The sequence below is a fragment of the Pelmatolapia mariae genome, linkage group LG18 (assembly GCF_036321145.2).
Source record: "Pelmatolapia mariae isolate MD_Pm_ZW linkage group LG18, Pm_UMD_F_2, whole genome shotgun sequence".
In the NCBI taxonomy this organism is placed as follows: Eukaryota; Metazoa; Chordata; class Actinopteri; order Cichliformes; family Cichlidae; genus Pelmatolapia; species Pelmatolapia mariae.
This window is the reverse complement of record NC_086243.1, coordinates 8946332-8972932: the sequence shown is the minus strand read 5'-3', so window position 1 is coordinate 8972932 and position 26601 is coordinate 8946332. Positions and strand designations below refer to the sequence as shown.

The window sequence follows — 26601 nt, the reverse complement described above, 5'->3', positions numbered from 1 at the left end:
CTAGCCATGTCTTCCAAGTGACTCTGCATCAGTGGAACAATCCCATCATTTGGGACAAAAAAACATCTGTCATTTCGGTCTGGCCAAAGATCTCAGTGAATCTCGTGACATGTAAAACAAACCAGCTTTAAGACAAAATGGGTTGGCAAACCCACTGATTGGTGAACAAAAAAAGAAAAATAACAGTAACATCACTGCCACTGAAGCCACACATCGCAGTGCATGACAAAGTTCGTTTCAGAAGTTTGGGAAGGGGACCTGATCGCTCTCCCCCCCACCCACAGAAGTGTCACACCAATCACAAGAGGGTTTGTCTTAGTTCATTTTGACTCTCTTCCTGACCACTACACATCAAAACACACCAGAAAACAAGTTAACCCAATACAACACACACAATCCAAGGTTCGTGGTCCAAAAGGTGCTGTCCAAAAAAGGTCCCGTTGTCCACTTTTTTTTAGCTGTTCCGACATGCGAACAGTCGGTTTGAGCAATTTATGTAGTGGACAATGGAGAAAAAAATATATATATATATATATATTAAAAAGAAAAGACATGTTCAGGATGACGGAGCTTCACTGTCAGTTACTGACTTAACAGTCGCTCTTGCAAGAGGGATAAACTGTAGCAGCTCGCTGTCCGTGTCTATTCCTCCCTCTCTAATTGTCTCAATCGGACAATCCAAGCCTGTTCCTCTCGGGTCAGGTCCTCACACCATGTAGGAGTTCTGGTTCTTCAGCTTGTCCAGCTCTTTGCTCTGTTGCCTCAGAAACAAGATTCTGCAGTTGCGAAAAAAAGAAAATGTAAATCAAAATGCATGTGTGTTAATAGCTGAGTCTATGCAAATGTAGCCATTTGCCTCACCTCTGCTCCCTCAGTGTGGCCTGGATTTCACACACTCTGACCAGAGACCGAAGATTTTTCATCTCTGTGCAGATTTCAGACATGTACAAGCTGCCCATGTTGTGGATGTCTTCACGCAACCGAGCCGCCTGGTGGAAAGGGAGAAGTGCATTTTGTCAACAAAAACCAAGAAAATGAAAAACGCCAGCATTCGGGTAACAAAGAGTTATCTTAGGCTACGTTCACACTGCAGGTCTTAATGCTCAATTCCGATTTTTTGATCAAATCCGATTTTTTTGTCTGCTTGTTCACACTACAAATAAAATGCGACAGCAAACGCACTCTAGTGTGAACCCTCAAAGCGGCCCGCATGCGCAAAAGAAGACGTCACACACAACGTGCTCTGTTTAGACCCAGAGCAAACAATATTGTTTGACTGATGGCCCTTAATATAAAGACTTCGGACTTTACGTTTCCCAATTTTTGCTTTAAGTTATTTACATAATAATGTAGATAACCTAATAATTATCCTTATTGCTGTTTTAGAGGAGCGGTGCTTCAAAGAATAGTTGCAGATTTCTGTCAGAATCTGCAGATTATACAGTACAAATAAAATGTTCACATTGTCTTCCCAACAGTTTCACTAACATCTACACTGGATGGCCAGGAAGCGTTCGCGATGTCTTCTCCGGCGCTGATAATTGGCGTCTGTCTTGTGTCAGTGACGTAAAAGACAGATTTAATGCGACATGACCATTCAAACAGCAGTCGCTTTCTAAAACATCGGATATGTATCGGATTCAGTACCACATACGAAAGTGACCCAGATCGGATTTGAAAATATCGGATTTGTGCCGTTCACACTGTCATACCATGATTGGATATGGGTCGCATAGGGTCAAAAAAATCGGATTTGATGCGCTTTCGCCTGCAGTGTGAACGTAGCCTAAGATGCGATGGAGAACAGCATCTTTGAACACACACAGTGTGTGTGTGTGTGTGTGTGTGAGTGAGAGAGCGAGAGAGAGAGAGTTCAGCATAAAATAAAACTCCAACACAGGGAGCAGAAAAGATGACAGAGTAGCACAACCAGAAGTGACAATGAAAACATTTCACAGCACAAGCTCTTTACTCCATCATCATTTTTTCTGCAGTCTCAGTTTGTCCATACAAACATCAACACAATGAGCAGTAATAAAACTACTGAGGATATATCCATATATTGTACAGGCCCACTCACGACAAAGTCTACTGAAAGTCACTCAAGAGCCAATTTCACTATCGAAAAATGGAATTCCAAGCTCTACATTTTTCCTTATAAAATGTGAACCTGTCTTCTGGAGGACTATACCTGTTTCTCTGTGTTCTCTGAAGGCCACCCTTGGATATGTCTGATGAGGTTTTCATCGAAATGAGCTGCCAGGCTGGGAGTGAAGGAGCCAGGGGTGTCTGAGTGGCTCGCACTGCTGGACGGGGCGTGAGGCAACAAGGCACCAGATGCGTTTGATCCTGTGCACAACATGTCCTGGCTGCTGGAGGAAGACACGCAGGTGGAGACTGTGTTAATAAAATCCTGCTGCAGTTGTTCTGATGTTCTAGCTGATTACTGTTACACAGATTCAGTCTATAATCTCACCGTCTAACCTATGAATGGGGAAATATGGATGAATAATAAACCTCACCAACATTTCCGGTTGTTCGGGGAACTGCATCACTGGGAGCTGAGTGTCCCCAAAATGACTACTCTCAAATAACACACAGACCTTGCTGCAAACCTTTCTCAAAAATAAACTGTTCCCACAAACACTGTGTGGAACACATGTTGCTGTATTTTGTAAAGCATGTTTTTGCAATTCAGGCCAGTTGTCCTTGTAGCTCTTGAACCCCCCCCCCCCCCCCCGCTACTACTCATCTGCTTTGCCTCCACCAATCTATGCTGTGATGAAGTGATTTTAAATAATTCCTTCCTGAAAGCTACCTTCTCTGCTGCAGAGTTCTGGGGTCTTCTGGACGCTTTTCTGCTGTCTGGGACAAGGAAGCTGAGCCTGGCTTCCCCGAAGACATGCTGCCCTGAAGAGGGAAAAACAGATGACGATGAGGAGAAACATGAATAAAAACAAGACACGGATACAAAAACCCACACAGAGAAGATGGTCCAGAGGGGGGCAGTCATAAACACAGCGTCTCTGCTCTGTTACTTTAGCTTCAAAGGCTCACCCTGGTTTGCGAGGATGAGACGCTGCCAGGATGCACACCCAAATGAGACTTCTGGTTGCTCTGTGGCGTGCCGTTCCGTGGTGAGACGTACGGCCGCGGGGATGATGTGTCGGACGTCAGGGAGACTGGCGACTGACTCGAGTGCTGGGCTGAAAACAGGAAAACATAAGATCGGTGTGGAAGAACAGGGGATTTGTCAGGTTGCACGTATCATTGTACAGAGTGTCAGGGAGGAAAATGAGCACTGATATTAGACCAGTTTTTTTTTTAGGACTAACAGCAAACAGTTAAAAAAGTAAAAAGGCTTGAGGAGGGAATACAACAGCATATAAAACACCCTTTATCCCAGAACATGGAACCATGTTTTGTGCTTCTTTTCCCCCCACATAGCTGTAGTCAATCTAAAAAAACCCAAAGTTATACACACAGTAAAACAAGGACACAGAGAGCAGAAACCTTCCAAAGAAGATGAAAATTAGTATGTGACAGCAGATGGTGAAAAACAGCAAAGAGGCCGTACCTTGGTTGGAGTGCTGAGCAGCTGAGAGCAGAGCAGTGACGTTGAAAGCAGGTCCAGCAGTGAGGAGCTTATGAAGCACAGACTGCAAGGAAGCTTGGGTGACAGCAGCTGCCAATACTGGAGGGAGGAAAGAGGGAAAGTACATACACACACACACACACACACACAGGTGAGTGAGCAAGAACACACAACAGGTGAGTGCATAAACATTAGAAGTCAGAAAACTCAGTTGAAATAAGAATCGCGTTAGTGCAACAGTGCAAGGGAAACACTTGTTACAAACAAAAAGGACAATCAAACACAGATTCAAATGTTTTTTTTTCTATCACCAAAAGGGTCGATAACACCGTGGCCTCTTTGCTGTCTGACGCAAAATCTTAGAGGGTAAAAATCCAGCTCTTACCTGTTCGACAAGCTTCTTTATAACCACAGTGCACCAACTAAGTTCATATAAACAAACAGAAGGAAGCTAACATGAACGAAGCCTAAATGTAGCCAAACTGCTAGCTTGTTTTGCCACGCATCTTCAAATTCTGCTGGTTCTCATAAACTTAGCCCGCGCACTCATCCTGACTCTTTTTGGAAGTCATACCTCAAGGCAGGAGCACAGCATGTTCCTTTTTATGCCGGAACACATGTGCTTCTTGGAGGTGGGGGTTACAAAAAGCAAAAACAAACAAGATGTTGTTGTTTTGAAAGATGACATATTTTGCTGTGTACGCAGGAATACCTGTGTGTAAAAGCAAGCTTTCCAAACAGGACCGCCCCCCCTTTTTTTCTAAGCTAAACAACTATGAAGTTGCAAACAACCCATAATATAACTCTGAGAACCAATTGTGCGCCTCTGTGCTGAATAAGACACTAGACCGGAAAGCAGTGTAAACCGCGCCCTCATCCTCACCCTCGTTGAGCTTGGCCACGTCCATGCTGCCGTTGTTCATCTGCAAAGTTGCTTGCAGCGCCGGGAGGAGCTGATGCAGGAGCGCCGGGTCCTGGAGCAGCGCCGGCGAGGGCAACTGGGCAGACGGAGGCGCCTGACCGCTAGAGGACGAAGAAGAGGACGACATGCTGGAAGGGGTGGAGCCTATAGCGGCGGCAGCAGGGGTCAGGCTCTGAGAGGAAGAGGAGGAATGGCCGCAATTGGCTGCTGTGGACTGATCCACTGATGCGATTTCTGTGGAGACGAGCAGAGTGATGAACACAGAATGAATTCACGCTATATTCTGAAGCATAACTATATACACATGAACAAGATTTTATTGGTAAGTCGTACTTGTTGTGGCTTTGTCCTGCAAGGCCTCTTGTCTGTAGTCCATGTCCCTGGGAAAACTGTTTGCTGCCATCTTGACTGAGTCTTTCTGCCGTTGTTCCCTGAAGCAAAGCAAACAGGTTTTGTAAAGCAACAGCGATGATGTAAAGGACGTGGGCTGCGGTTTGAGTCTGTGCCTTAAGCTAATGATATTCTGATAGCATTGTGGTGCTAAAGCCGTCATGTGTGACTCTGCATGAGAACAACAACCTCAGTCACTGTCTCAGGTTAAAAAGCCAACAGACTTTCAATAGTTAGAACTGAATAAAGTGAGCCTTGCCTCTCCAGCAGGTCCTTGGGCTTTTCCCACTGGGAGACCTCAGTTCTACAGTTGTAGTAGTACTTCTTCCCAGAAGAGCTAATGTGCTCTGTCCAGTCATCTGCTGGGTCCTAGTCACAAGGAAAATGGAGAGAGTCAAACAGTTAAAAAAAAAAAACTTGACCCCAAGTTCATTTTGCTCAGTTTATACAAAAACTTTCCCAATAACATTGCCAAAGTAAATCCGTTGGGCATCTTTCTTCGCCTTTAGACAACAATTCTGATGGCAAAAGAGCCAAACGGGACAGGCAAAAAAAAAAAAAAAAAAACCATTGCCAAAGTAATGCAATTATTGTATGCATGATCATTTTTCATAGATTTTTTTTTTTATTATTATTGTTGTGACCCTTCACTTCAAAGTCAAAATATCTGATGCTTAGTCAATCTGACAAAGAAGTCATGCCAAGTTAGCTACATGGTCCTCCCGCCATGATGAAGCGAAGAGCAGGTAAATTTAACCTTAGTTGGGAAGAGAAAATCCTGACAGTTCATTTTTGGCCAGTTTCAACTTCTTGTGTACTTTTTGATTGCATCTAATCCTCTATCCCCCCTCCCCCCCTCCCTCTTTATTCTCTTGGTAAAGCATACAACCTGCTGATCAAGCACTGGCAGACATACACTTTGCTGTTAAATCTAGGTACATCACAACTACAAACCTTTCTGAAACCCTGCCACTGATGCAACCTGCACAGGTATAAATATTGGCACTGGCATTAACTACCTGCATGAGTTATGCCGTAGTCTTTTTGTCAATCCATTGCAGAAGCATGCATTCATTTTAAGTACCCACTGTTCATACAGGTTTAGGATGTTCCCTTGTTTTCATGAACCCTAATCTTCAAAGGCTATTTCACTGATACTAAAAAAACCTAGAACTGTAAAACTGAAAGCACAGTATCTGTTTCTGACTGTGTTTTTTTAATCCCTTCATGCTATGTGATTTATGCAAATCTCCCCCAGATAAATTCTTCCACTCTGTATAAAAGTACTTCCTTATTTTCCATACGCTCCCTCCTCACAAACCACAGTCCAGTCTGTCTGATGAACAGGAAAAGGTTGCAAAGCATTCTGGTAGTTGCTGGTCGGTAGTTCTCTTTTCAGTGTTATTACACAACCCACTTCCCGGCAGTGACATTCCTCTTGAAACCGTGAGCCATCACACCTGCTTTTGCTCCACTAAGCACTTTTCCAGTCTCAAAGTGCTCAAGTCAAAGTTTCTTCAAGCAACAGTGTCAGTTTTCCAGCACTCACATTTTTTTTTCCTGAGGAGCATGCATTCAAGTTTCAAACAACTTGAGAGGATATTAAAGTGCTCTTTAAACTGATGTAACGCAAGGCAATCGATCACTTTGTGTAAATGGGTTATGAAGCTTCAAAAGCAAAGATCAACAAGTGGAAGACTTCATTTAAATTGTTTATTCCAGTGCTTGGAGGTAGCAGTCCTACTTCATTGTACATACTGGCAAGAGCATACCTGAGTCAGCACATTTGGTAAACATAAATCCATTTTGCTTTGGGAGGTAACATCTTTCATTTCCGAGCCTCGATAATGGACCGGGGCTTTTGAGTGTGGATGCGAGCTGGTCTGTTTAATATTAATGATGATGCATATACTGACGACTCCGTTAGGATCTAACATTTCTCATCCACATCTGTACTAACTTTAAAACTGTGCTTTTGTAGGTGAGGCTTGAGCCCTTATAACATATGATCTCATGCCTTCTCTGTGGAAAGAGTAATTAGATACCACATACTACTAGTAAAACCAACAGTATCTTAGTAACAATTCATTTAAAAAAATGATATAATTTGATTTTTAGTACTGCAGTTCCCACAGTTATTGATATAACAGAATTAAGATAGACTAATGTAATTTGAATATTACACACTTAAAGTGAGCCATGTGTGCTCTGACAAGAGTCTGTAGGAAAGCTTACAAATGCACAGAGCAGTGGGTGCTTGCAGGAGCGGTTCAAATTAGTGTCAAACCAGACAATGTTGAATATTGTGCATTTGGTCCCACTGTGCAGTCCAACCAGTGAGAAATAACAATGTGTCTCTCATTCACACTGACAAATGGCAAATCGTTTAAACAAGGAAGTCCACAATCTAATCAGACCATCTACTACACAAGGAGCCTCTTACATAATTATGAAGTTACAGTCAAGCATTGTTGAGTTAGGTTTGATAAATGTCTGCATGAGAGAGGAAGATGGCTATCCATCACGCCCCGCATAAAATGTTCCACAGTGGCGTGGCTGCACTCTAAAGGAATCGCTGAAGGTTTTATCATCAGATAACACTGGGTAGATCCTTACCCTGTCTGCGGGCTTGCTCTGAGCCGCGTGCAAGTCGGTGCCATGGTGAGAACTGTTGTTGTGGGAGTTCTCCTGAGGAGAGCCACTGGTCCCTGCAACAAAGCCACTTGTCAAAGGAGAGAAAGCAAACGAGGCTCTGCTAAGAACTAAATCCTCAGGGAGAGTCACAACTGCACAACAGGGAAAAGAAATCAGCTTGCCTTTTGTTATTTTAGGCTTATACTTGCAGTTTACATTTACGTCTTAATCTGATGGCAGTATTATGGGAAGCTTTTTTTTCCACAACATGACAACTGGCAGGGGTGACCAGAGTCTTCATGACAATAACACATGACAGAAGAAGTACACATATTATGTCAGGGACCAGCACAGAAACAAAGACAGGGTTGACCTTTATGCCTATCTGAGCCCATCTGTGGTTACCGTTTCCCCTTCATAATAACCGCCTGAGATTAATCTTGCAATGGCATGCATGTGCAATGCCACCAGACTCACCGTTTTTCCCTCTGACGCTGTGAGAGGGTTTCGCCTTGCCATGTCCCGTGCCTTCCCCGTGTCTGCTGACAGGACTTTCGTCTGAGCGTCGCTGCATCTTGTAAGGGGGCACAGGATCTGACGACCCATCGCGCACCTTGTCGTAGCGGTGAAGGCTTGTGGCCTGGCTCTTTGGCTGAGATTTATGGGTCTAAAAAGGACAGTGCACAGCAGAATTGTTGAGATATGCTCAATCTCACACAGTGGTGTTCTTACCTCTCAATCAGGAGACCCTTTAAGTTGAATGAGAGCATCTTCATTTTTATTGTCATTCTATTGACATTTCTAGTAAATTCTTGTATTGATAGAGTAACTGAAACACAAGGGCTGAAGTAAGACAGTCCACATATGAATTATCACTGTGATCAAACTGAAATGTGTCCAGACAGTTGCTGTTTTAAATACTGATCACCTGCACACTGTGCTGACCTACGTTTATGGATCGTCATGACAGGTGACAGCTAACAACCTGAACATGACATACCTGATACGATTGGGGATCCCTTCTGTCGTTGCACCTGTGGAGACACACAGAACAAAGGTTAGAGCAAGATCTCAGTGACGTTTTTTTTTTTTTTTTTTTTATTTTTTTTATTTGTCACTTTGAAAACTGACTTTCTGGAGCATATATAGTTAGCTAAGTAGCTAGCGTTAGCCAAGTTAGCCTGACTTGCCATCTTATCATCTGGTGTTTACTCATACTGTAGTTCACATGGAATCGGTAATGTTTAAAGTATATCTTACAAATACCTAGAATAGGCAGGATTTAGGATGTGAATGCTATTAAGTGTAACGGTAGTCGACCAGCTAAGGTACATATCCGGAATCAACGGCTAACTAATTGCAGGCTAACCATGCTAGCTAACGGCTACAAGTAAACCTTAAACGCACGAATTAAATCAACGGCGTAAGAAAAACATGTTTCAAACGCTAAGGTCTGAGTCTGATTTACCCATCGCTGACTCTTGTTGGTTTCCTTGCATACATCACCATCAAGACCGTGGTGATGTGTGTATGTGTGTGAGGGGGAACCGTGGCCTCCTGACTGCCTGGCTGCTCTCACAGCTCTTTTCTTCAGCTTCCTGATGTCTGCACTCAGTCTGTCCTGCCAAACAGAGAGCTAAAAGTCACGCACCGAATACCAGCACTGCATAGCGGCTGGTCTTTACTGAAAAAGAAAAACAGAAAAGAAACACCCTCAGTGCACCATCTGCCATGCAGTTACGGTATACGCTAAACTCGGCCGATGTAGTTCAGCGGAAGGCAGCAGATGGAGGAGGAAACGGTGAAGACAGTAATGTTTGGCTAGGAGGACGAAGTTCCTGTTTGTCTTTTCAAATTAAAATTTTAGTTATGCGTTTAGAAGATTATTATTATTATTATTATTAACGAAAAGCAAGACATGTATTATGTGAAACAGAATATCGCAAAAGAACTTCCACTCTTCCGTTTTAAAATTATAAAATATATGCTTAAGTCAAAACCCCAAGTAACTGGGTTATCATTTTTAAATAAGTAATTATACTTTTTATGCGATGCTGGCAATTAGAAAAATGGCAGCAAAAATAACCGCACGTGGTTCTCTAACAAAAAGTGTTTGATTTTCACACCTCACCGTGGCATTTCCGCGTTGATGGGCTATTATTTTGAAGGAAGTCTCATCATATCCCGTATGAGCTCAGCTGTGTCTGGATAACGTGACGCAGCCTGTCAGTGCTGTTGTTGGCTGCTCAAAGTTCACCTCACGTCTCGGTAGTTTTAAGTTGTCAAGTGGGACTCTGCTTCAGCCTGCACGCTTTGTCGCTTTTGTGGTGTTGTCATATAGCTCCCGCATGAACACTTTGCCCAGCGTGAACAGGCCACAGCAGGCCAATATGTCCATTTTCTTACCACCCATGGGTTTTGGCCTAATTGATACGTGGTTTATGTAGAATAGGGTAGTTGACTATAAATGCAATGAGTCCAGGGCATTTATAGTCAATTACTCAGATGTCTGGAGTCTACTGAGACAAGCACTTTACAGATTTCCTGATGGACAGTCTGAACTTTGTGACATATCTAATGCAACTGTAGCTATACAGTGTATTCCATTATAGTAACACAGACCCCAACATCACCATTTTCAAAATCAGAACATCCATATGTTTCATCATGTAAGACGTTATCTAGTACTAATATTGTGCATGACTGAGTGTCTGCAGTCATATGTGGGTAGCTGAACTGAAATAGGTCAACATTAAACTCCATGCTGTGTAACCTCCATGATGTGATTGGCGTATCGATTGCCTGCTGGCTTTATTTGTGTCAAACCGAACACATATTGATGGAATAAGAGACGGTCTTTCTTACATTGCAGTCAGTGGAACACTGCATAGCCTTTCAATACAAGTGGATGTTCAAACACAGCCTGTACTCTTTACATATTTTAAATGATATGGCTTGCATGACCTGGCCCTTATGGGATGGACAGTCTCTGGTGAGTGCATGCTTCTGTTGTTTTGCTTAGCAGTAACTTTTTTTTCTACTTAAACACTATTGGAATTTAAAAAACAAAATAAGATATAAACATCCTTTATAATCTTTGTAACATGGCCTTGGAATATTAAAATAATTAAAACTGAATCCTAGATAATCAGTGTTGAGATATTCTATTCACTGATTTTAGTGACAGAGCATTAAAAGATTTCTCATGATTTTTACTATTTGTTGTTAATGCGTATGAACATATTCAAAATATTCATTATTATATTATTTCACGTGTTTAAATCAGTTTTACAGTATTGTGTAGCTTCAAACTCTTTGTACCTCATATTTGCATGCATGAGTAACAACAGAGTAACTCATACATAAATTAGTCTGTTGTGAGAGTGCAGGCCTTATTGTTTTTGGTTTTCACATACATTTCCAGCCCAAGAACAGATTTTTAGATATAAATCTAAAACTGAACCTGTGCAAAGGTCCTGCAGACATTATCCTCTACCCACGCTGGTGGATAGATCATGGGCAAAACTGTTGTACAAGCAAAGAAAGCAACATACTTTCATCAAAGTAATGCATTTTTATATATTTATTTTGAGATCTAAACTGAAATGTAATAACTGAGCTTTGTTTTGATCTTTTCCTGAAATTATTGCAAGAAATATTGATTATTTAAACACGCCAAACTGAAATATATATAAATAATGGACATGGCTTTTTTGATACTTGATAAGAACTGTTACAATAAAAATCAGCAATAGGGGGCACTAATACCTCAGTATGTTGTTCGGGGCCATCTAAAGAATAAATACACTCTTTCCTTTTTCCTTTTCACATGTGGTACATTCCCTCTTTACACAAGAAAAAAAAGAGAGTTTAAGTCTGCTGAGATGGTTTCTTTGTCCTTTTTTTCTTCTATTCTTAGGAGGGATGCTAAACCGAACTGAGCATAGAGGTATGTAGAATATAGAATATGAACCAGAGTATGGTTTCATTATATCCTTTTCCTTATATCCTGTGTGATGAGCACAGTGACACTGGATCTTCCATATAGGAGGCTTTTAATCACACCTTTCGTTTAACCTCTGACCTCTCTTATCTGGCTTTTGACCTCACCTTCTGACCCTCAAAAAAAAACAACCTAGAAGATAAGAGCAGGTGCAGGTTTGTTCGTTTGTACGTGTGCTTATGCATGTCCTGCCACTTACCCGGTAGGCATGTGCAGGCTGCTATCGTCAATGATGTCTGGAACTGAGCCACATACCGACAGAGAGGAGGACTACAGGTTTCTCCACAGCATGTTGATGGAGAAGAAGCTTCACTTGCTCTTCAAGGTGAACGCACGTTTGTGCTGTAATGAGCTGTGATCGCTCAATCTGTCCATCCAAGTCACAGAATTCACTTTATTTAAAGTGAATTTGGTATTCAGATCCTATTGTTAGCAGTATTATGTGTTTATGTTTTATTATGTACAAGTAATGCCACTGGAATAGGGTACTGTTAATATTATGTACACTGGAAAGTGCCACAATATGTACTTCAGGTACATATTATGCACTATTAAGATACTTACATATGATTATAACTTATACTTAAGTAAAAGGATTAAATACTTATTTTCCAGTCTGCAGATGACAAGAATTATGCACACACACACACACACACACACACACACACACACACACACACACACACACACACACACACACAAATTCGATGCTGAGTTTAACTAATTTAATTACATGTAAACTTTCCATGAAATGTTGTTACATAAATACAATCTGGTCAGGGGCTGTTCTGGAAGTGATTCAGGGCAACAGGAGTCTCATGGTGGCCTTAGCTCAGCAGTTGCTCTTAATAATTTTTTCCCTTAAAGGCGTCAGCATTTACAGGATTTAACTGTAAAAAGAACGGCGTCCTGTATTTTTTACAGCAAGTGCAACAGTGTACTATATTTTCCACCAGTCTTAAAAACAATAAAACCATATCACAGATTCACTACAGCTGTGTACTGTATTAAAGGTTTATATTTACAGTGCTTTGGGATTTTTTAAATTTCTTTAAATCTATATTAGTAGCCAGTTGCTTTCACAGCAGTAGTATTGGTAGTTATTGATAAGTAACTAGTAATAGTTAAAGTTCCCCTTTACTGCAGAGAAAAGCTTTTGCATGATCCTCTCCTTTCTTGCCAGATTCACGAGCAACTGAAGCGTTTTGAGAAGCGAAGCACCGTCCCCATCCAGGAGCACGCGGCGAATCTGGCCTCAAGTGTAAGTGACCGTCTCCAAACATCTTTTGCAGATAGACACACTGCCGAGGATGACAGCTTGACAGAAGAGGGAACAGTTCTGGGGGGGAGGTTATCTCACAAATGGTCTTCTCTCACTTTCCTGTCACAAAGAGGCAGCGGTATAATGTGGATTTCTCCTTATGTGTGCTGAATTATGAAATGTTGTCTCAAACGCTGTCACCTTAGATATCATCTTTTGAAAAGGCTGTTTTAAAGGAGTTTTTTTTTTTTTTAACTCATGAGCCAAGAGTTAGATCATTGAAGACTGAGCACCAAGCGGGAGCCACGAAAATCATTCCATCTAATGTTTCAGGAAAACAATTAATTTCAGATTTAGGCTGAAGTGACAGACAGATGTGCGTCATCCTCACTCCTGTTACCATCCCGTCTTTCTTTCATTTTCATCCATCCCCATGACTAATTTGTATATTTCGATTATCCCCCACCTTTATTTCTGATTTCACCACCTTTGTCCTGGACAATGTTCAAATTGATTTTTTTTTTAACACTTTTCCCTTCCATATATTCTTCTCTCCACCCCTAAACGTTCCCTCCCTTCCATTATCTTTACCTCTCCACCCCTTTTCTTGTTCTCTTTTCCTTCCATTTCTTCTTTTTTCATATCCATATACTGTAATATCTGCCATGTTTCCATTCTGTCTCTCTGCTACACTCCCCCACTTCAGCTCCCTCCCTTCAGTCCCCTTGCTTCAGATTCAGTACGACAGCCACTCTCTGCCTGGCTTAAATCATCAGGACCTACTGCAAGGGCCAAACCGAGGTTCTGTTTCCCCTCAGAGAGGCTTCTGTTTGCTCACAGTGGAAACTAATGACCTTCATGCATTGTGTCTCTGGAGTGTGCCTCGACATCTTGAAGCAGTAGAAGTCATTACAGTAATATGCCTGACAAGACGGGCGACTGCACACAGTCACTCGCCGCCTCTCCACTTGCTGCCGACGGTCAAGGCTGCTCTGTTTTAGCTGTCACCACAGCTGTCGTGTAGCCTTGAACATTCAGAAGCGTTCTCTTTTTTTTCCGACAGTGACTCGAGACGCAAAGCTAAAACAGGAAACAGACAAATGGCTCACACCAGGATGAGAAAACTCCCCGTGAGGCAAACAGGGTTTTAGGAAAGTGTCTGAAATAACGACAGCACTGACGTTGTGTCCGGCAGATATAAATTTCATGAACCTTTTATGCGTTTTTGCTTGTTTCCCTACCTGAAAACGTCACAAAAGCCTTAACATAAAAAGAGTACCTCTAATTATAAACATCCGACCTCTCTCTTCTTCCCTGTTCCAGTTGGCAGAGGAGCTCATATACCAGGGTTGGAGAGAGGAAGTCAAAGAGCTGCTTGCCCTCATTTCCAAACCCCACTTTCAGGTAAAAATATTTCCTTCCACAGTGACATGTTACTGTAACTTCACATGTGTCAAGCTAAAGCTTCCCCTCTCCCTGGGCCAGTTATATATCATTTTTAGCAAAGGGAATATATATATATATATATATGAGGATACAAGATGCAGATATTAGCTGCAAATCATGTAAAACAGGCACAGAGAGATGCTAAATGGCTTGTTCTCTTGAATTTGAACTGACTTAAAGTTAAACAGTTTATTAGCATACAGCCAGAGGTAAAGCGTGTCATCAACATGTTGATCCCATATTTTTTATTTACAGTAGAACAGAAAACACAGCAGAGATAATGCACCATTTTAAGAAAAATATTAGCTCAATTTGAATTTGATGGAAGCAATGTGTCTCAAAAAGGTTTCCCAGGGACATGTTTACCACTGTGAAACACCCCATCTTCTTTTAACTACAGTCCGTAAGTACCTGGGAGCTGAGGAGACAAGCTGCTGGATTTTTGGGAGGGGAATGCTGTCCCATTCCTGTCTGATAGTGATAATATTCTAGCATTGTCTTGGATGAGAGTATATGTTGTTCTAAAACCTTTCAGCATTCATGGTGCAAGCTTCCAATTCCATACCAGAGATGCAGGCTTTTGAACTGAGAGCTGATAACAAGCCAGATGGTCCCTCTCCTCTGTAGTCCAGAAGAATTTTGAACCGTCTGACCACAGAAAGGTTTTCCTCTTTTCTTCGGTCCTTTTCAAAAGTACCCGATAGAGCTTTAACCTGCATTTATGGATGGCATAGTGAGCTGTGTTTACAGGCAATGATTTCTGAAGCATTCTGAGCCCATGCAATGGCTGTATATAAAATGTCATTGTATCTGCTCTGGTCAAAAACATCCACGCTTCCAGTTTTGTTATGCTGTTGGCAAATATAGGTTACTTGAAAAATATGGCAAAAAAGGGAGGGAAAAGAATTATATGCCTAGTAAATTTCCAGCTATTAAAGTTGAGCGGTGGCCAGTGGCCCCCCTGACCCCTCTTGGTGCGCCCCTGTCACAATCAAAAAAACAAACAAAATCATTTCAGTAGTACATATGACATCCATCTCGGACCTTCTTTTTACAAGGTGTAAAAGAACTTAAAGTTAACCAGCACAATTTTACCGTGAACACCTTGTAAAACTAGCAGTAGAAAAGTTAAAGAGCTTAAAAAATCCGCCGCGTTATCGTTCTCTCTTGTCCCTCCCACTCACCACTTCCTGTTCTTCTAAATCACAGAGGAGGTGACTACTCAGCAATGATTATTTTAATAGAAACGCTTTAGCGAAATTTATCAGTAGACTTGTAAATTACCTTGTAGTGTTTCACTATAAGTGTACACAAACATAAAATAAATAAAAGGAAGACAGACAGAAATCAATATATGATCTCACGTGCTTGCTTCTGGTGTTGTCATTTTGATAGTTTAAACATTTCTTATGTTTTCTATGCTATATTGTAAATTTAAAAGAAAATCGTTGCAATCTGTTTTATTTACATTTATTTACATTTTACATGGCATTCTGACTTTTTCAGAATTGGTTAAAGGCCTGTAACACTATGCCAGTGCACATTCGGCAATCAGCCAGATATAAGCTGGTGAAGAGCTGCTCTGTCAGTAAGTGGGACAGCTTTGAATGGTTTGCCTGAGGATGAGATGAGATAAGATGAGTCTTTAAGCAACCAGTGAGTAGCAAGTGTTTGCCTGTAGCAGAAGTGTTTTCCCTTTGATTTGGTTAAACATCTCCTTTACTTTTCAAGATATTTTAGCTTGTGGTCCTTTTGTTTGGCTGAAATAGCACTGCAGCAGACTCTGTGTGTCGAGTCCTTAATGAAATATTATTTTCTCACAACTCACTCTATTTGGCTTTTTCTTTTCCTGGTTATACTAATGTTAGTCCCCTCATCTCCTAGCCAGGCACTTAGCAAACAGCATGAAAGGTGTGTATAGTGGTGGATGTGGCTTCTAATATGCAGTGCTTTGAGTATAAAAGTGCTATATAAGTAAAGCTCCATTTTTAGGATGCATTGTAAAGAATTTCATGTGGTATGGACGTCTGTGATTTGCAGTGAGCCATCAGGAGCCCAGCCACTGGACCTGTTTTAATACTTCCTGGTTTGTCTTGCTCTAAAGCTCTAAAGCTGCAATTGTTGCAAATGTTGTAACAAGAGACAAGATTTCATGTTTACCCAGCACACCCAATATGAAACATGGAAATCTTTAGCTGCTGATAACTTTACACTTTGCTGCTGAGAGATAGATCAGAAAATCAGCACTGCCCTCATGCCTGTCTTTTAACAACCAGTTAGCTTAGCTTAGCAAGAAGACAAAGAGTGACCTAATTGGAGATGCAGCTAACTTGTTTTATTAGAAAAAACCGACACAAAAAATAGAACAAATATTCATTAGAATAGTTTCTTATTTTTCCCCGTTTACAGTTTTGATCTTATGCTAGTAATTCACAGCTTCTTGCTATTTTCAAGAGCGATAGAAAAGAGGCTTCAGTCTTATCTAAGTATTCAAGGAACTGACTCTTTTTGCTACACACAAACATTACTTGAACTGCGAAAGAGTGCATGTTTCTTCCACAAGGATTTCCAGATATGATGATGAAATATGAGATATGAGACCAAATGTGCCAATCCAGCCAAAAAAACATGTTGCTTTGTTCACTTCTGTCTCAGCTCTCCAGCACCAAAGATTCAATGGCAACAATGAAAAGTAATTGTGTACTTCTCAGTAATTTTTTCCAAGATAGTTGACATTAAAATTGTAGCTGACAGCTCAATCTCCACTCATGCTACAAGCACACATATACATTAAACGACTTACAGTATATGTTTCCTACAATCCACTCTTATATGAGTCACTCAAAGTGGCAAATTAATCCAACCGTAAAGTTAATTTAAACTGATTACACCTCATCATTCTGCAGCTGAGAGGTGCTGACATCTATTAACCACACTAGCACTGAAGCTAATCTACTCCCGAGTTATGTTTATTAGTGTGCACTCATATAGAGGTCCAGACTCCTCAAACGCACAGTTCCTTCTTTCAGATCTGCTGACAGTCATTTTTCAGATGCACATACACATACACGTAGCATACATACACAGCGCATATGGTTTTCCAGTGAACTGCAGAAGTTGTGGCTTTTCCTAATGAGGAGCAGAAGCCAGCCGACAACTAACAGGTTTGTTTGAACAGCCCTAATGACCTGTTTGTTCTTGGCCACAGTGCACGGGCTTGCACATACTTATAAGAGACACTGGGTATAATATCCTGTAAATGAATGTTTGTTTTTTTAAAAACCTGTCTGTGAAAGTGGCCAGAGACACGTTGCTCACTCATTGGCAGCTTTTGAGCAGAGTAACTGTTGATGGATATGCGAATAACAAGTAGACTAACTGACAGATGGATTGGCTGATTGTTAAAATTAAGTTGATGAGCACATGTTCCCCCCCTCTTCTCATTCTTTCATATTACAGTAAATGACCTTTTTGTTTGGAACTGCATTTTGCAAAGGCTCACAGAGAGAGGGATTAACATTTATCCCGTGTGTTGCTTTTCAGAAAACAAAACCGGGGATTTCACACTGCCAAAGCAACCAGATCAAAAAGAATTTAAATGAACTGTCTGGGTATTGATAGCGAGTCAAAGATCAATTCGCTGGGAAGTGATCCTTTATAAGATGCGCGATGTTTGAGCTGAGCCAGATGGCTGCAGGCAGAGCCAGTGTTAGTGATGAGGGGGAGCTGCTTTCAGGTGGCCCACAGGCTGGTGGTACATTCCAAACTAAATCATGCTGACATTCCAGGAAGAAACTGCTGCCTCTGGATTAGGTAAGTGTATTCGGGGCGAAGCTTGGCTGTCAACCTTTCTAAGACTACACTTTACCTAACAGATGATCTAAACGTGTTAGCTGGTGACATTAGGGACACTGGAGATAGCGGGGACAGCAGTTCTACTGCCTGCCTAAATTCAAACTGGACGAGTTTTCCAATGAAACCTCCAGCATTTGTGCACAGGCTGAATCTGACAGCAGCTTGACAGCCTGCATGCCTCATTATGTTCAGAGTATGTATGGCCTGGGACACTTACAGAGGAGTATTTCTTTTCGGTGCATGTCAGATTGATTGGACTCAGCCCAGTGTATTTCCAGAATCCCAGAATGCAAAGTGACATAACTCAAAGCTGAACACCATCTTGACTGTTTTTTCTATTCCTTTTGCAGAGTCTCCTGCATGTCCATGACGCTGTAGCTCAGAGAGACTTTGAGCCTGTTCTGCCACCCATACCTGATGACGCACTGGAGGACGAGGAGGATTCGGTCAAAATTGTCAGTTTGGTCAAAACCAAAGAGCCTCTGGTCAGTACAGTCTGCTCAAAGGTCAGGTTTTAAAAAAGAAACCGACAGAGAGAGAGCCACGATGCAGCGGTTATGTGAATCTTCATTTAACTCTTAGCAGCGAAACAAATAAACACATTTGATACAACTAATTTCCAGTGACAGAGGCCAGAGGCCGGTTACAAAAACGTCATGCCGAGAAAATGAATTCCTTCTGTCTGTGCTGCGTGCCAGCTTGTCTCTAATACGGCCTGCCTGGTCTCAGACCTCACGCAAAACATAGAGAAATGCAAACATTTAGGTCAAAGCTACCATGTAACGAGGCAACTGTGCCTAAAAATGCGCAATTTGTCCAGCCACATTAACTGACACACACGGGCAATCCAGCGCAATGAGCACATCTAATAGGCTGAAGTTTTCTCCAGGGACTGAATTCATGCTGTGTTGCTGAACAGCGTGACTGCTAAAGCGGCGTATGCCAAGGTGTAGCGGGACGAAAGCCTTTGACAGGAAACATGACAGGAAACCTTAGCGAATGTTGCCGCGGCAGCCTGGATCACATTTGCCTCTAGGCTGAAACACAAGGCAGCTTTCCTCAGCTCGAAATTTACAGAGTCAATTCTTCCACATCTCTTTTGCCATATATCTGCAGAGACGAGCGGCACGGTTCCAGCATTGTTGTGCAGATGTGTATGGTGTGCAAAACTTGTGTGTATAAACAGCAGGAAAAAAACCCCCCTCTTAATGGCATTTTAAAGCCGTTCTGCTCGTTTAGAATGATTGTTACTGATGAAGATCAACTAGTTTCAAGGTCTTTAATCAAAGCTTATTTTCTCGATGGTATCGGAATGATTCCCCGTATTCAAAATTCAGCCATTGTCAGTTTTTTTTTCCCCGATATTTCCTGGATCAAGTGAAACGGGACAGGAAACCAGTAAAACTACAAAGCGTACATACCTCTGCCAATGCCACAAATCCTCTAAATTTGTTATTATAATCAGTTTTTTCAGTTGCTTCTGGATCAAAATCTCCATAAAGTAAGTGATTGATAGCAGTGGGGTTCATATGGCAGGTTTTTCCCCCATTCAAGTATGCCCAGTAGTTTATTAGAAAATAGAAGAAATGTCCTCAAATGCAAAGTGAAAATTTCTTTTGAAAAATCCTGGATCTACATCACAAAACCAGGCTTTTCTATTATTTTGTATTGTTGCTTTACTTTCCAACAGATGTCAGTGAATTCTAATGGCATCTTTCTGAGATATCTCACTAAGCAAAAGACAAACAAACAGCGCAGAAATCCCAGCGACAGGTTTAATTTAAATATGTTTTCAGGATAAATATGAATGTAATTTACTTAATGACGGACATTTTTGCCTTTTGTGTGTGTGTGCTCCTGTGTTAGTGATTGAGCTTCCAAAAGGCACTTCGGACCAATAATGGAGAACATACTTTTGTATTGATCCCAAAACTAGATTGGAAGGGGACTGACCTTTTTCTGACATAGTCTCTTTGATCAATCCAACATGTTTTCCAGACAACAGGGTTACACCCGAGCATGAGCTGATTGTAGTCAGCTACATAAGATGCTCTTTCCATTGCGATTTGCTCCACATCAATAACATCTGTTGAAAATAATGCTGATTTGAATAACCTTTTCCAGCGCTTTGTGTGTTACATGAAGGCAGCCGCCTAAATGGGCCCGTCTTGATACAAATAACCTTCCCTGGAATGAGGGGACTTTAAATAAGAAGCTTGTCTAGGCCCTAATAAATTCAACATGTTACTTTCACTCGCCATCGTTTGACCTCTTTGCCTCTCTGCATCTGCTCGTATACTTGTCCATTCATTCACTAATCACTGTCCTTAAGGGAGCAACAATTAAGAGGGATACATCCACCGGGGCTATTGTTGTGGCGAGGATCATGAGAGGAGGCGCAGCTGACAAAAGCGGTAAGCTGATAGACTCTTGATTGCAAATATGCTTCCTTTCATCCTCGCTTACATTAGGTTGCAGAAACGCTGTGATTGTACATTTCCATGTTTTAAAGAAAAGCATGAGGTACAGGTTTCCATATTAATCTCCAATGCTTTGAAGGCCTCATCCATGAAGGCGATGAGCTGAAAGAGGTGAATGGAGTCTCACTAGAGCACAGGAAGCCAAAGGAAATCCTTCCTCTGCTGGTTAGTCTCACATGTTTTTTCTGTTCAGTTGCATACAGTTTGCTTTAATGTATGATGACAGTATTAGCTTTTTTTTCACCTTTTCAACAAATCTCATTAAGCCACCAAAACCAATAAACCTTTCCACTTTACTTAAACTTTCACTTCTGTAAAAAAATTCTTGTTCACCTACTTACAATATTTCTGTAAGGTTGACAACATTTTTTGGTTTTGAACAGAGTAGCGTGTTACTTACCTAACACAAGGCTGGGTTTGTGAACTGGAACTCTTTGCTCTGTTAGCCAAATGTGTTAACACCTGCGCTATCAAATGAAGAGGACTCGGCTGACAGTTAACTAAAACATCATGTGCCATCATCCTGCCATTCCGGCCAGTTCAGCAGCCCACTAAAAAGCAGATAATCTTATGAGGTCCAACCAATCTCAAATATTCAGTCTAATGAAAATACAAGCGATGGTGATGTAAATCTTTGAAAATTTTATTCAAAAAACATAAAAAACATAAACAACACAGGCTATTTGCAATAAATTGCTACCCAGTCATGTGCAAAGTGTTAAGGCCAACTTGTGACACCAACTTCAATACAAGAGCAATAAATTTAGGTTAGAGTAAAGAGTAATATCACAAGCTAACCACATTTTTTTAACTTTTCTTTGAGGTAAAATTTTATAGGATCAAGGCTAGAAGTATATTGTAACATGTAATGAAAAAAATCTGAGTAGCCAGAACTCTATAAATCTTACTTAAGGTAAAAACATGAGGAAAAACTGAGAAAACATCAAATGCTATCACATCATGCTGCTAATATTTTGATTTCTCAGTAAAAAAACAAACCAAAACAAAATGTTTTTCTGTTGCTACTTTGAGCAATATTCAATTCAATTCAATTCAATTCAATTTTATTTATATAGCGCCAAATCACAACAAAAGTCGCCTCAAGGCGCTTTATATTGTACAGTAGATAGCACAATAATAAATACAGAGAAAAACCCAACAATCATACGACCCCCTATGAGCAAGCACTTTGGCGACAGTGGGAAGGAAAAACTCCCTTTTAACAGGAAGAAACCTCCGGCAGAACCAGGCTCAGGGAGGGGCGGCCATCTGCTGCGACCGGTTGGGGTGAGAGAAGGAAAACAGGATAAAGACATGCTGTGGAAGAGAGACAGAGATTAATAACAGATATGATTTGATGCAGAGAGGTCTATTAACACATAGTGAGTGAGAAAGGTGACTGGAAAGGAAAAACTCAATGCATCATGGGAATCCCCGGCAGCCTATGTCTATTGCAGCATAACTAAGGGAGGATTCAGGGTCACCTGGTCCAGCCCTAACTATATGCTTTAGCAAAAAGGAAAGTTTTAAGCCTAATCTTGAAAGTAGAGATAGTGTCTGTCTCCCGAATCCAAACTGGAAGCTGGTTCCACAGAAGAGGGGCCTGAAAACTGAAGGCTCTCCCTCCCATTCTACTTTTAAATACTCTAGGAACAGCAAGTAGGCCTGCAGAGCAAGAGCGAAGTGCTCTAATAGGGTGATATGGCACTACAAGGTCATTAAGATAAGATGGGGCCTGATTATTTAAGACCTTGTATGTGAGGAGCAGGATTTTAAATTCAATTCTGGATTTAACAGGAAGCCAATGAAGGGAAGCCAATACAGGAGAAATATGCTCTCTCTTTCTAGTCCCTGTCAGTACTCTTGCTGCAGCATTTTGGATTAGCTGAAGACTTTTCAGTGAGTTTTTAGGACATCCTGATAATAGTGAATTACAGTAGTCCAGCCTGGAAGTAATAAATGCATGAACTAGTTTTTCAGCATCACTCTGAGACAGGATATTTCTAATTTTAGAGATGTTGCGCAAATGGAAGAAAGCAGTCTTACATATTTGTTTAATATGTGCGTTGAAGGACATATCCTGGTCAAAAATGACTCCAAGGTTCCTCACAGTGTTACTGGAGGCCAAGGTAATGCCATCCAGAGTAAGAATCTGGTTAGATACCATATTTCTAAGATTTTCAGGGCCGAGTACAATAACCTCAGTTTTATCTGAATTAAGAAGCAGAAAGTTAGCGGCCATCCAGGTCTTTATGTCTTTAAGACATTCCTGCAGTTTAACTAATTGGTGTGTGTTACCTGGCTTCATGGATAGATAGAGCTGCGTGTCATCTGCATAGCAGTGAAAATTTATGCTATGTCTTCTAATGATGCTGCCTAGGGGAAGCATGTATAATGTAAATAGAATTGGTCCTAGCACTGAACCCTGTGGAACACCATAATTGACCTTAGTGTGTGAAGAGGACTCTCCATTTACTTGAACAAATTGGAGTCTATTAGATAGATATGATACAAACCACTGCAGCACAGTACCTGTAATACCTACAGCATGTTCTAATCGCTCTAATAGGATATTATGATCAACAGTATCAAACGCTGCACTAAGGTCTAGCAGGACAAGCACAGAGATGAGTCCACTGTCAGAGGCCATAAGAAGATCATTTGTAACCTTCACTAAAGCTGTTTCTGTGCTGTGATGAGCTCTGAAACCTGACTGAAACTCTTCAGATAAGCCATTCCTCTGCAGATGATCTGTTAGCTGTTTGACAACTACTCTTTCAAGGATTTTTGATATGAAAGGAAGGTTGGAGATTGGCCTATAATTAGCTAAGACAGCTGGGTCTAGAGATGGCTTTTTAAGTAAAGGTTTAACTACAGCCAGCTTGAAGGCCTGTGGTACATAGCCGATTATTAGAGATAAGTTGATCATATTTAAGATTGAAGAATTAATTAATGGCAGGACTTCTTTGAGCAGTTTTGTAGGAATGGGGTCTAAAAGACACGTTGATGGTTTGGAGGAATTAATTATTGAAGTTAACTCAGAAAGATCAATTGGAGAAAAAGAGTCTAACTTAACATCAATGGTACTAAAAGTAGCTGTAGATGATATTACATCTGTGGGATGATTATTGGTAATTTTTTCTCTAATGATAAAAATTTTATTTGTGAAGAAGTTCATGAAGTCATTACTAGTTAACGTTAAAGGGATGGTTGGCTCGATAGAGCTCTGACTTTTTGTCAGCCTGGCTACAGTGCTGAAGAGAAACCTGGGGTTGTTCTTATTTTCTTCAATCAGTGACGAATAGTAAGATGTTCTGGCTTTGCGGAGGGCTTTCTTATAAAGCAGCAAACTATTTCTCCAGGCTAAATGATGATCCTCTAAATTTGTGACACGCCATTTCCTCTCCAGCTTACGAGTTATCTGCTTTAGGCTACGTGTTTGAGAATTATACCACGGAGTCAGGTACTTCTGATTTGAGGCCTTAGTTTTCACAGGAGCTACAGTATCCAGAGTCGTACGTAGTGAGGAGGTAAAATTATTAACAAGATAATCGACCTCTGTTGGAGTAGCGTTCAGATAGCTGCTCTGCTCTATGTTGGTACAGGGCATTGAAGATGATAACAGTGGGTGGATTATATTCTTAAACTTAGTTACAGCACTTTCAGAAAGACATCTACTTTGATAAAGTCTACTCTCCACTGCTGTGTAATCAATTATTGTAAATGTGAATGTTATCAGGAAATGATCAGACAGCAGAGGGTTTTCAGGAAACACTGTTAAATGTTCAGTTTCTATGCCATATGTTAAAACAAGATCTAGAGTGTGATTAAAGTGGTGGGTGGGTTCTTTTACATTTTGAGAGAAGCCAATTGAGTCTAATAACAGATTAAATGCAATGTTGAGGCTGTCATTTTTAGCATCTACATGGATGTTAAAATCACCCACAATAATTATTTTATCTGAGCTGAGCACTAAATCAGATAAAAAGTCTGAGAAATCAGAGAGAAACTCTGTGTAAGGCCCAGGTGGACGATAGATAATAACAAGTAAGACTGGTTTGTGAGTTTTACAGCTGGGGTGGACGAGGCTAAGCATCAGGCTTTCAAATGAATTAAAAGTCTGTCTTGGTCTTTCGTAAATTAATAGGCTGGTGTGAAAAATTGCTGCCACACCGCCCCCTCGGCCTGTGCTTCGAGATTTCTGGTAGTTAGAATGATTTGGGGGTGTTGATTCATTTAAACTAACATAATCATCCTGCTGCAACCAGGTTTCTGTAAGGCAGAGTAAATCAATTTGTTGATCAATTATCAAGTCATGTACTAACAGAGACTTGGAGGAGAGAGACCTAATATTTAATAATCCACATTTCACTGTTTTACTCTTTGGTTCAGATGTGGATACTGTATTGTTCTTTCTTTGTGATTTTTTATGTTTAAGTTGTTTATTGCTGGTTTTTGGTTTGTTTTTTGTCTTTTTGGGAGCTGACACAGTCTCAATGGAGATGGGTTTTTGGGGGGGTAGCAGGAGGAGAGAAGCTGCAGAGAGGCGTGTAAGACTGCAACTCTGCTTCCTGGTCCCAACTCTGGATAGTCATATTTTGGGGGGGTTAATAAATTGGTCCATATTTCTAGAAATGAGAGCTGCTCCATCCAAAGTGGGATGGATGCCGTCTCTCCTAACAAGACCAGGTTTCCTCCAGAAGGTTTGCCAATTATCTATGAAGCCCACATCGTGGGCTTCATAGATAATTAGCTATTGCTAGCTAAGCTAGCAATAGCTAGCTTAGCTTAACAGCTAGAAACAGGACGATGTAGCTAGCTAAAATAATACAAAAGTACTTTGGTGATTGTGCAAGCCTAAAAAATAAAGAAGTATGCCAATAATTAAGGTTTAAAAATGCATATTTATTTAATGTTTTAATCAATTTATTGTTTAAGATTTTCACAGATCCAGGCAATTTGTTCCCCTTGTTTCGACTGTTTTGTGTAAAAATATGAAAGCGGTACCTCAAACTGTTGCTTTCATGCCACTGTGTTTGTGCAGGCTCGCTCTAAGGATGAAGTCAGGTTCAAAATTATTCCTGCATACTCCAGGGAAGAAATGTCAACAACTAAGCAAAAGGTACAAAGAATATTAACCATAACACTCATGTTAGCGTGCGTTGTGCATGGACATTAGCATGCGATGCGGCTGCATGGAGAAAACTGTCCACCTGGTTTCAGTAAAAAATGTATGAAATCAGCGATATCTCGTGTGTTGGGTTATATTTTGTGTTTCTGCCACAATGCTGTCACTGCTGCTGCAGGGTTCTCAAGAAGTAAGCACAGATCAGACAGTCAAGGATAAGACGCTAACGTCATTACAACTTACAGCTTTTTATTATTTAAACGCTTAAACTGTACTGACTCAATTTAAAATCAACAATGAATCCCTACCTTATGTGGAAAAATTCAAGTTCAACAATCTTTTAGCTAGAACTAATTATAGGCCATCTTCACCACACAGAGTGTATGTCCAAGCTGGAAACTGTTAGAGCAGCTAGAGAGCATTTGCAATGGATTAAGACAAATTATTTTCAGTGATTGTGGTCATTTCTCAAAACTGACACCAACATATGCGAAGAAACACCAGCGCAGTCCATTGCCAGGATACAGAAGTTCGTGAAGCTGCTGTGGAAAAACAGAAATGTGAATAAATAAATGAAAAAAGGCATTGTGTATTTTCCTTTCACCAGTTTGTCTGCTTGAAGGCTGTATAATGTCATAGTTTTCTTTCCTCAGCTGTTTGTGCGAGCTCTGTTTGACTATGATCCCAATCAAGATCCTAGCATTCCATGCAAGGACGCTGCACTCACCTTTAAAAGGGGTGACGTCCTCCAGATTGTCAGCATGGAGGATGACACCTGGTGGCAGGCCTGTCACCTCGAGGACAGCAATGGTGGAGCTGGGCTCATCCCCTCGAAGGAGCTGCATGAAAGGTCTTTTTCCTGCTTTTAAGTCACTTGACTTTAAAAT

General features: G+C 41.0%; 2 protein-coding genes across 6 annotated transcripts in view; one reads left to right on the top strand and one right to left on the bottom strand.

Annotated features, from left to right (window-relative positions):
* Positions 1–116: 116 nt before the first annotated feature.
* Positions 117–9337, bottom strand: LOC134617057 (WW domain-containing adapter protein with coiled-coil-like). 3 transcript variants are annotated; one of them, XM_063462220.1, is made up of 13 exons: positions 9010–9337; positions 8542–8575; positions 8019–8208; positions 7524–7615; positions 5167–5276; positions 4851–4948; positions 4479–4751; positions 3578–3694; positions 3058–3206; positions 2819–2910; positions 2192–2372; positions 862–989; positions 117–776 (listed from the first exon to the last, which is right to left on the bottom strand). In XM_063462220.1, the coding sequence occupies exons 1-13, from the start codon at positions 9048–9050 to the stop codon at positions 707–709; spliced, it is 1575 nt and encodes a 524-aa protein (XP_063318290.1). In that variant the 5' UTR covers positions 9051–9337; the 3' UTR covers positions 117–706. The 3 variants fall into 3 exon arrangements, with proteins under 3 accessions (XP_063318290.1, XP_063318291.1, XP_063318292.1); XM_063462221.1 differs by having other exon boundaries at positions 2192–2369; XM_063462222.1 differs by lacking the exon at positions 3578–3694.
* A 1090-nt stretch (positions 9338–10427) lies between these two features.
* Positions 10428–26601, top strand: part of LOC134616764 (MAGUK p55 subfamily member 7-like) — a 33242-nt gene continuing 17068 nt past the window's right edge. For all 3 annotated transcript variants that reach the window (XM_063461754.1, XM_063461753.1, XM_063461752.1), the window contains exons 1-10: positions 10428–10533; positions 11461–11490; positions 11751–11869; positions 12728–12805; positions 14129–14209; positions 18457–18591; positions 20439–20520; positions 20666–20751; positions 25631–25708; positions 26368–26564. In XM_063461754.1, coding sequence (XP_063317824.1) covers positions 10515–10533; positions 11461–11490; positions 11751–11869; positions 12728–12805; positions 14129–14209; positions 18457–18591; positions 20439–20520; positions 20666–20751; positions 25631–25708; positions 26368–26564 — 905 coding nt within the window. In that variant the 5' untranslated portion in view covers positions 10428–10514. The remainder of the gene's footprint in view (positions 10534–11460; positions 11491–11750; positions 11870–12727; positions 12806–14128; positions 14210–18456; positions 18592–20438; positions 20521–20665; positions 20752–25630; positions 25709–26367; positions 26565–26601) is intronic.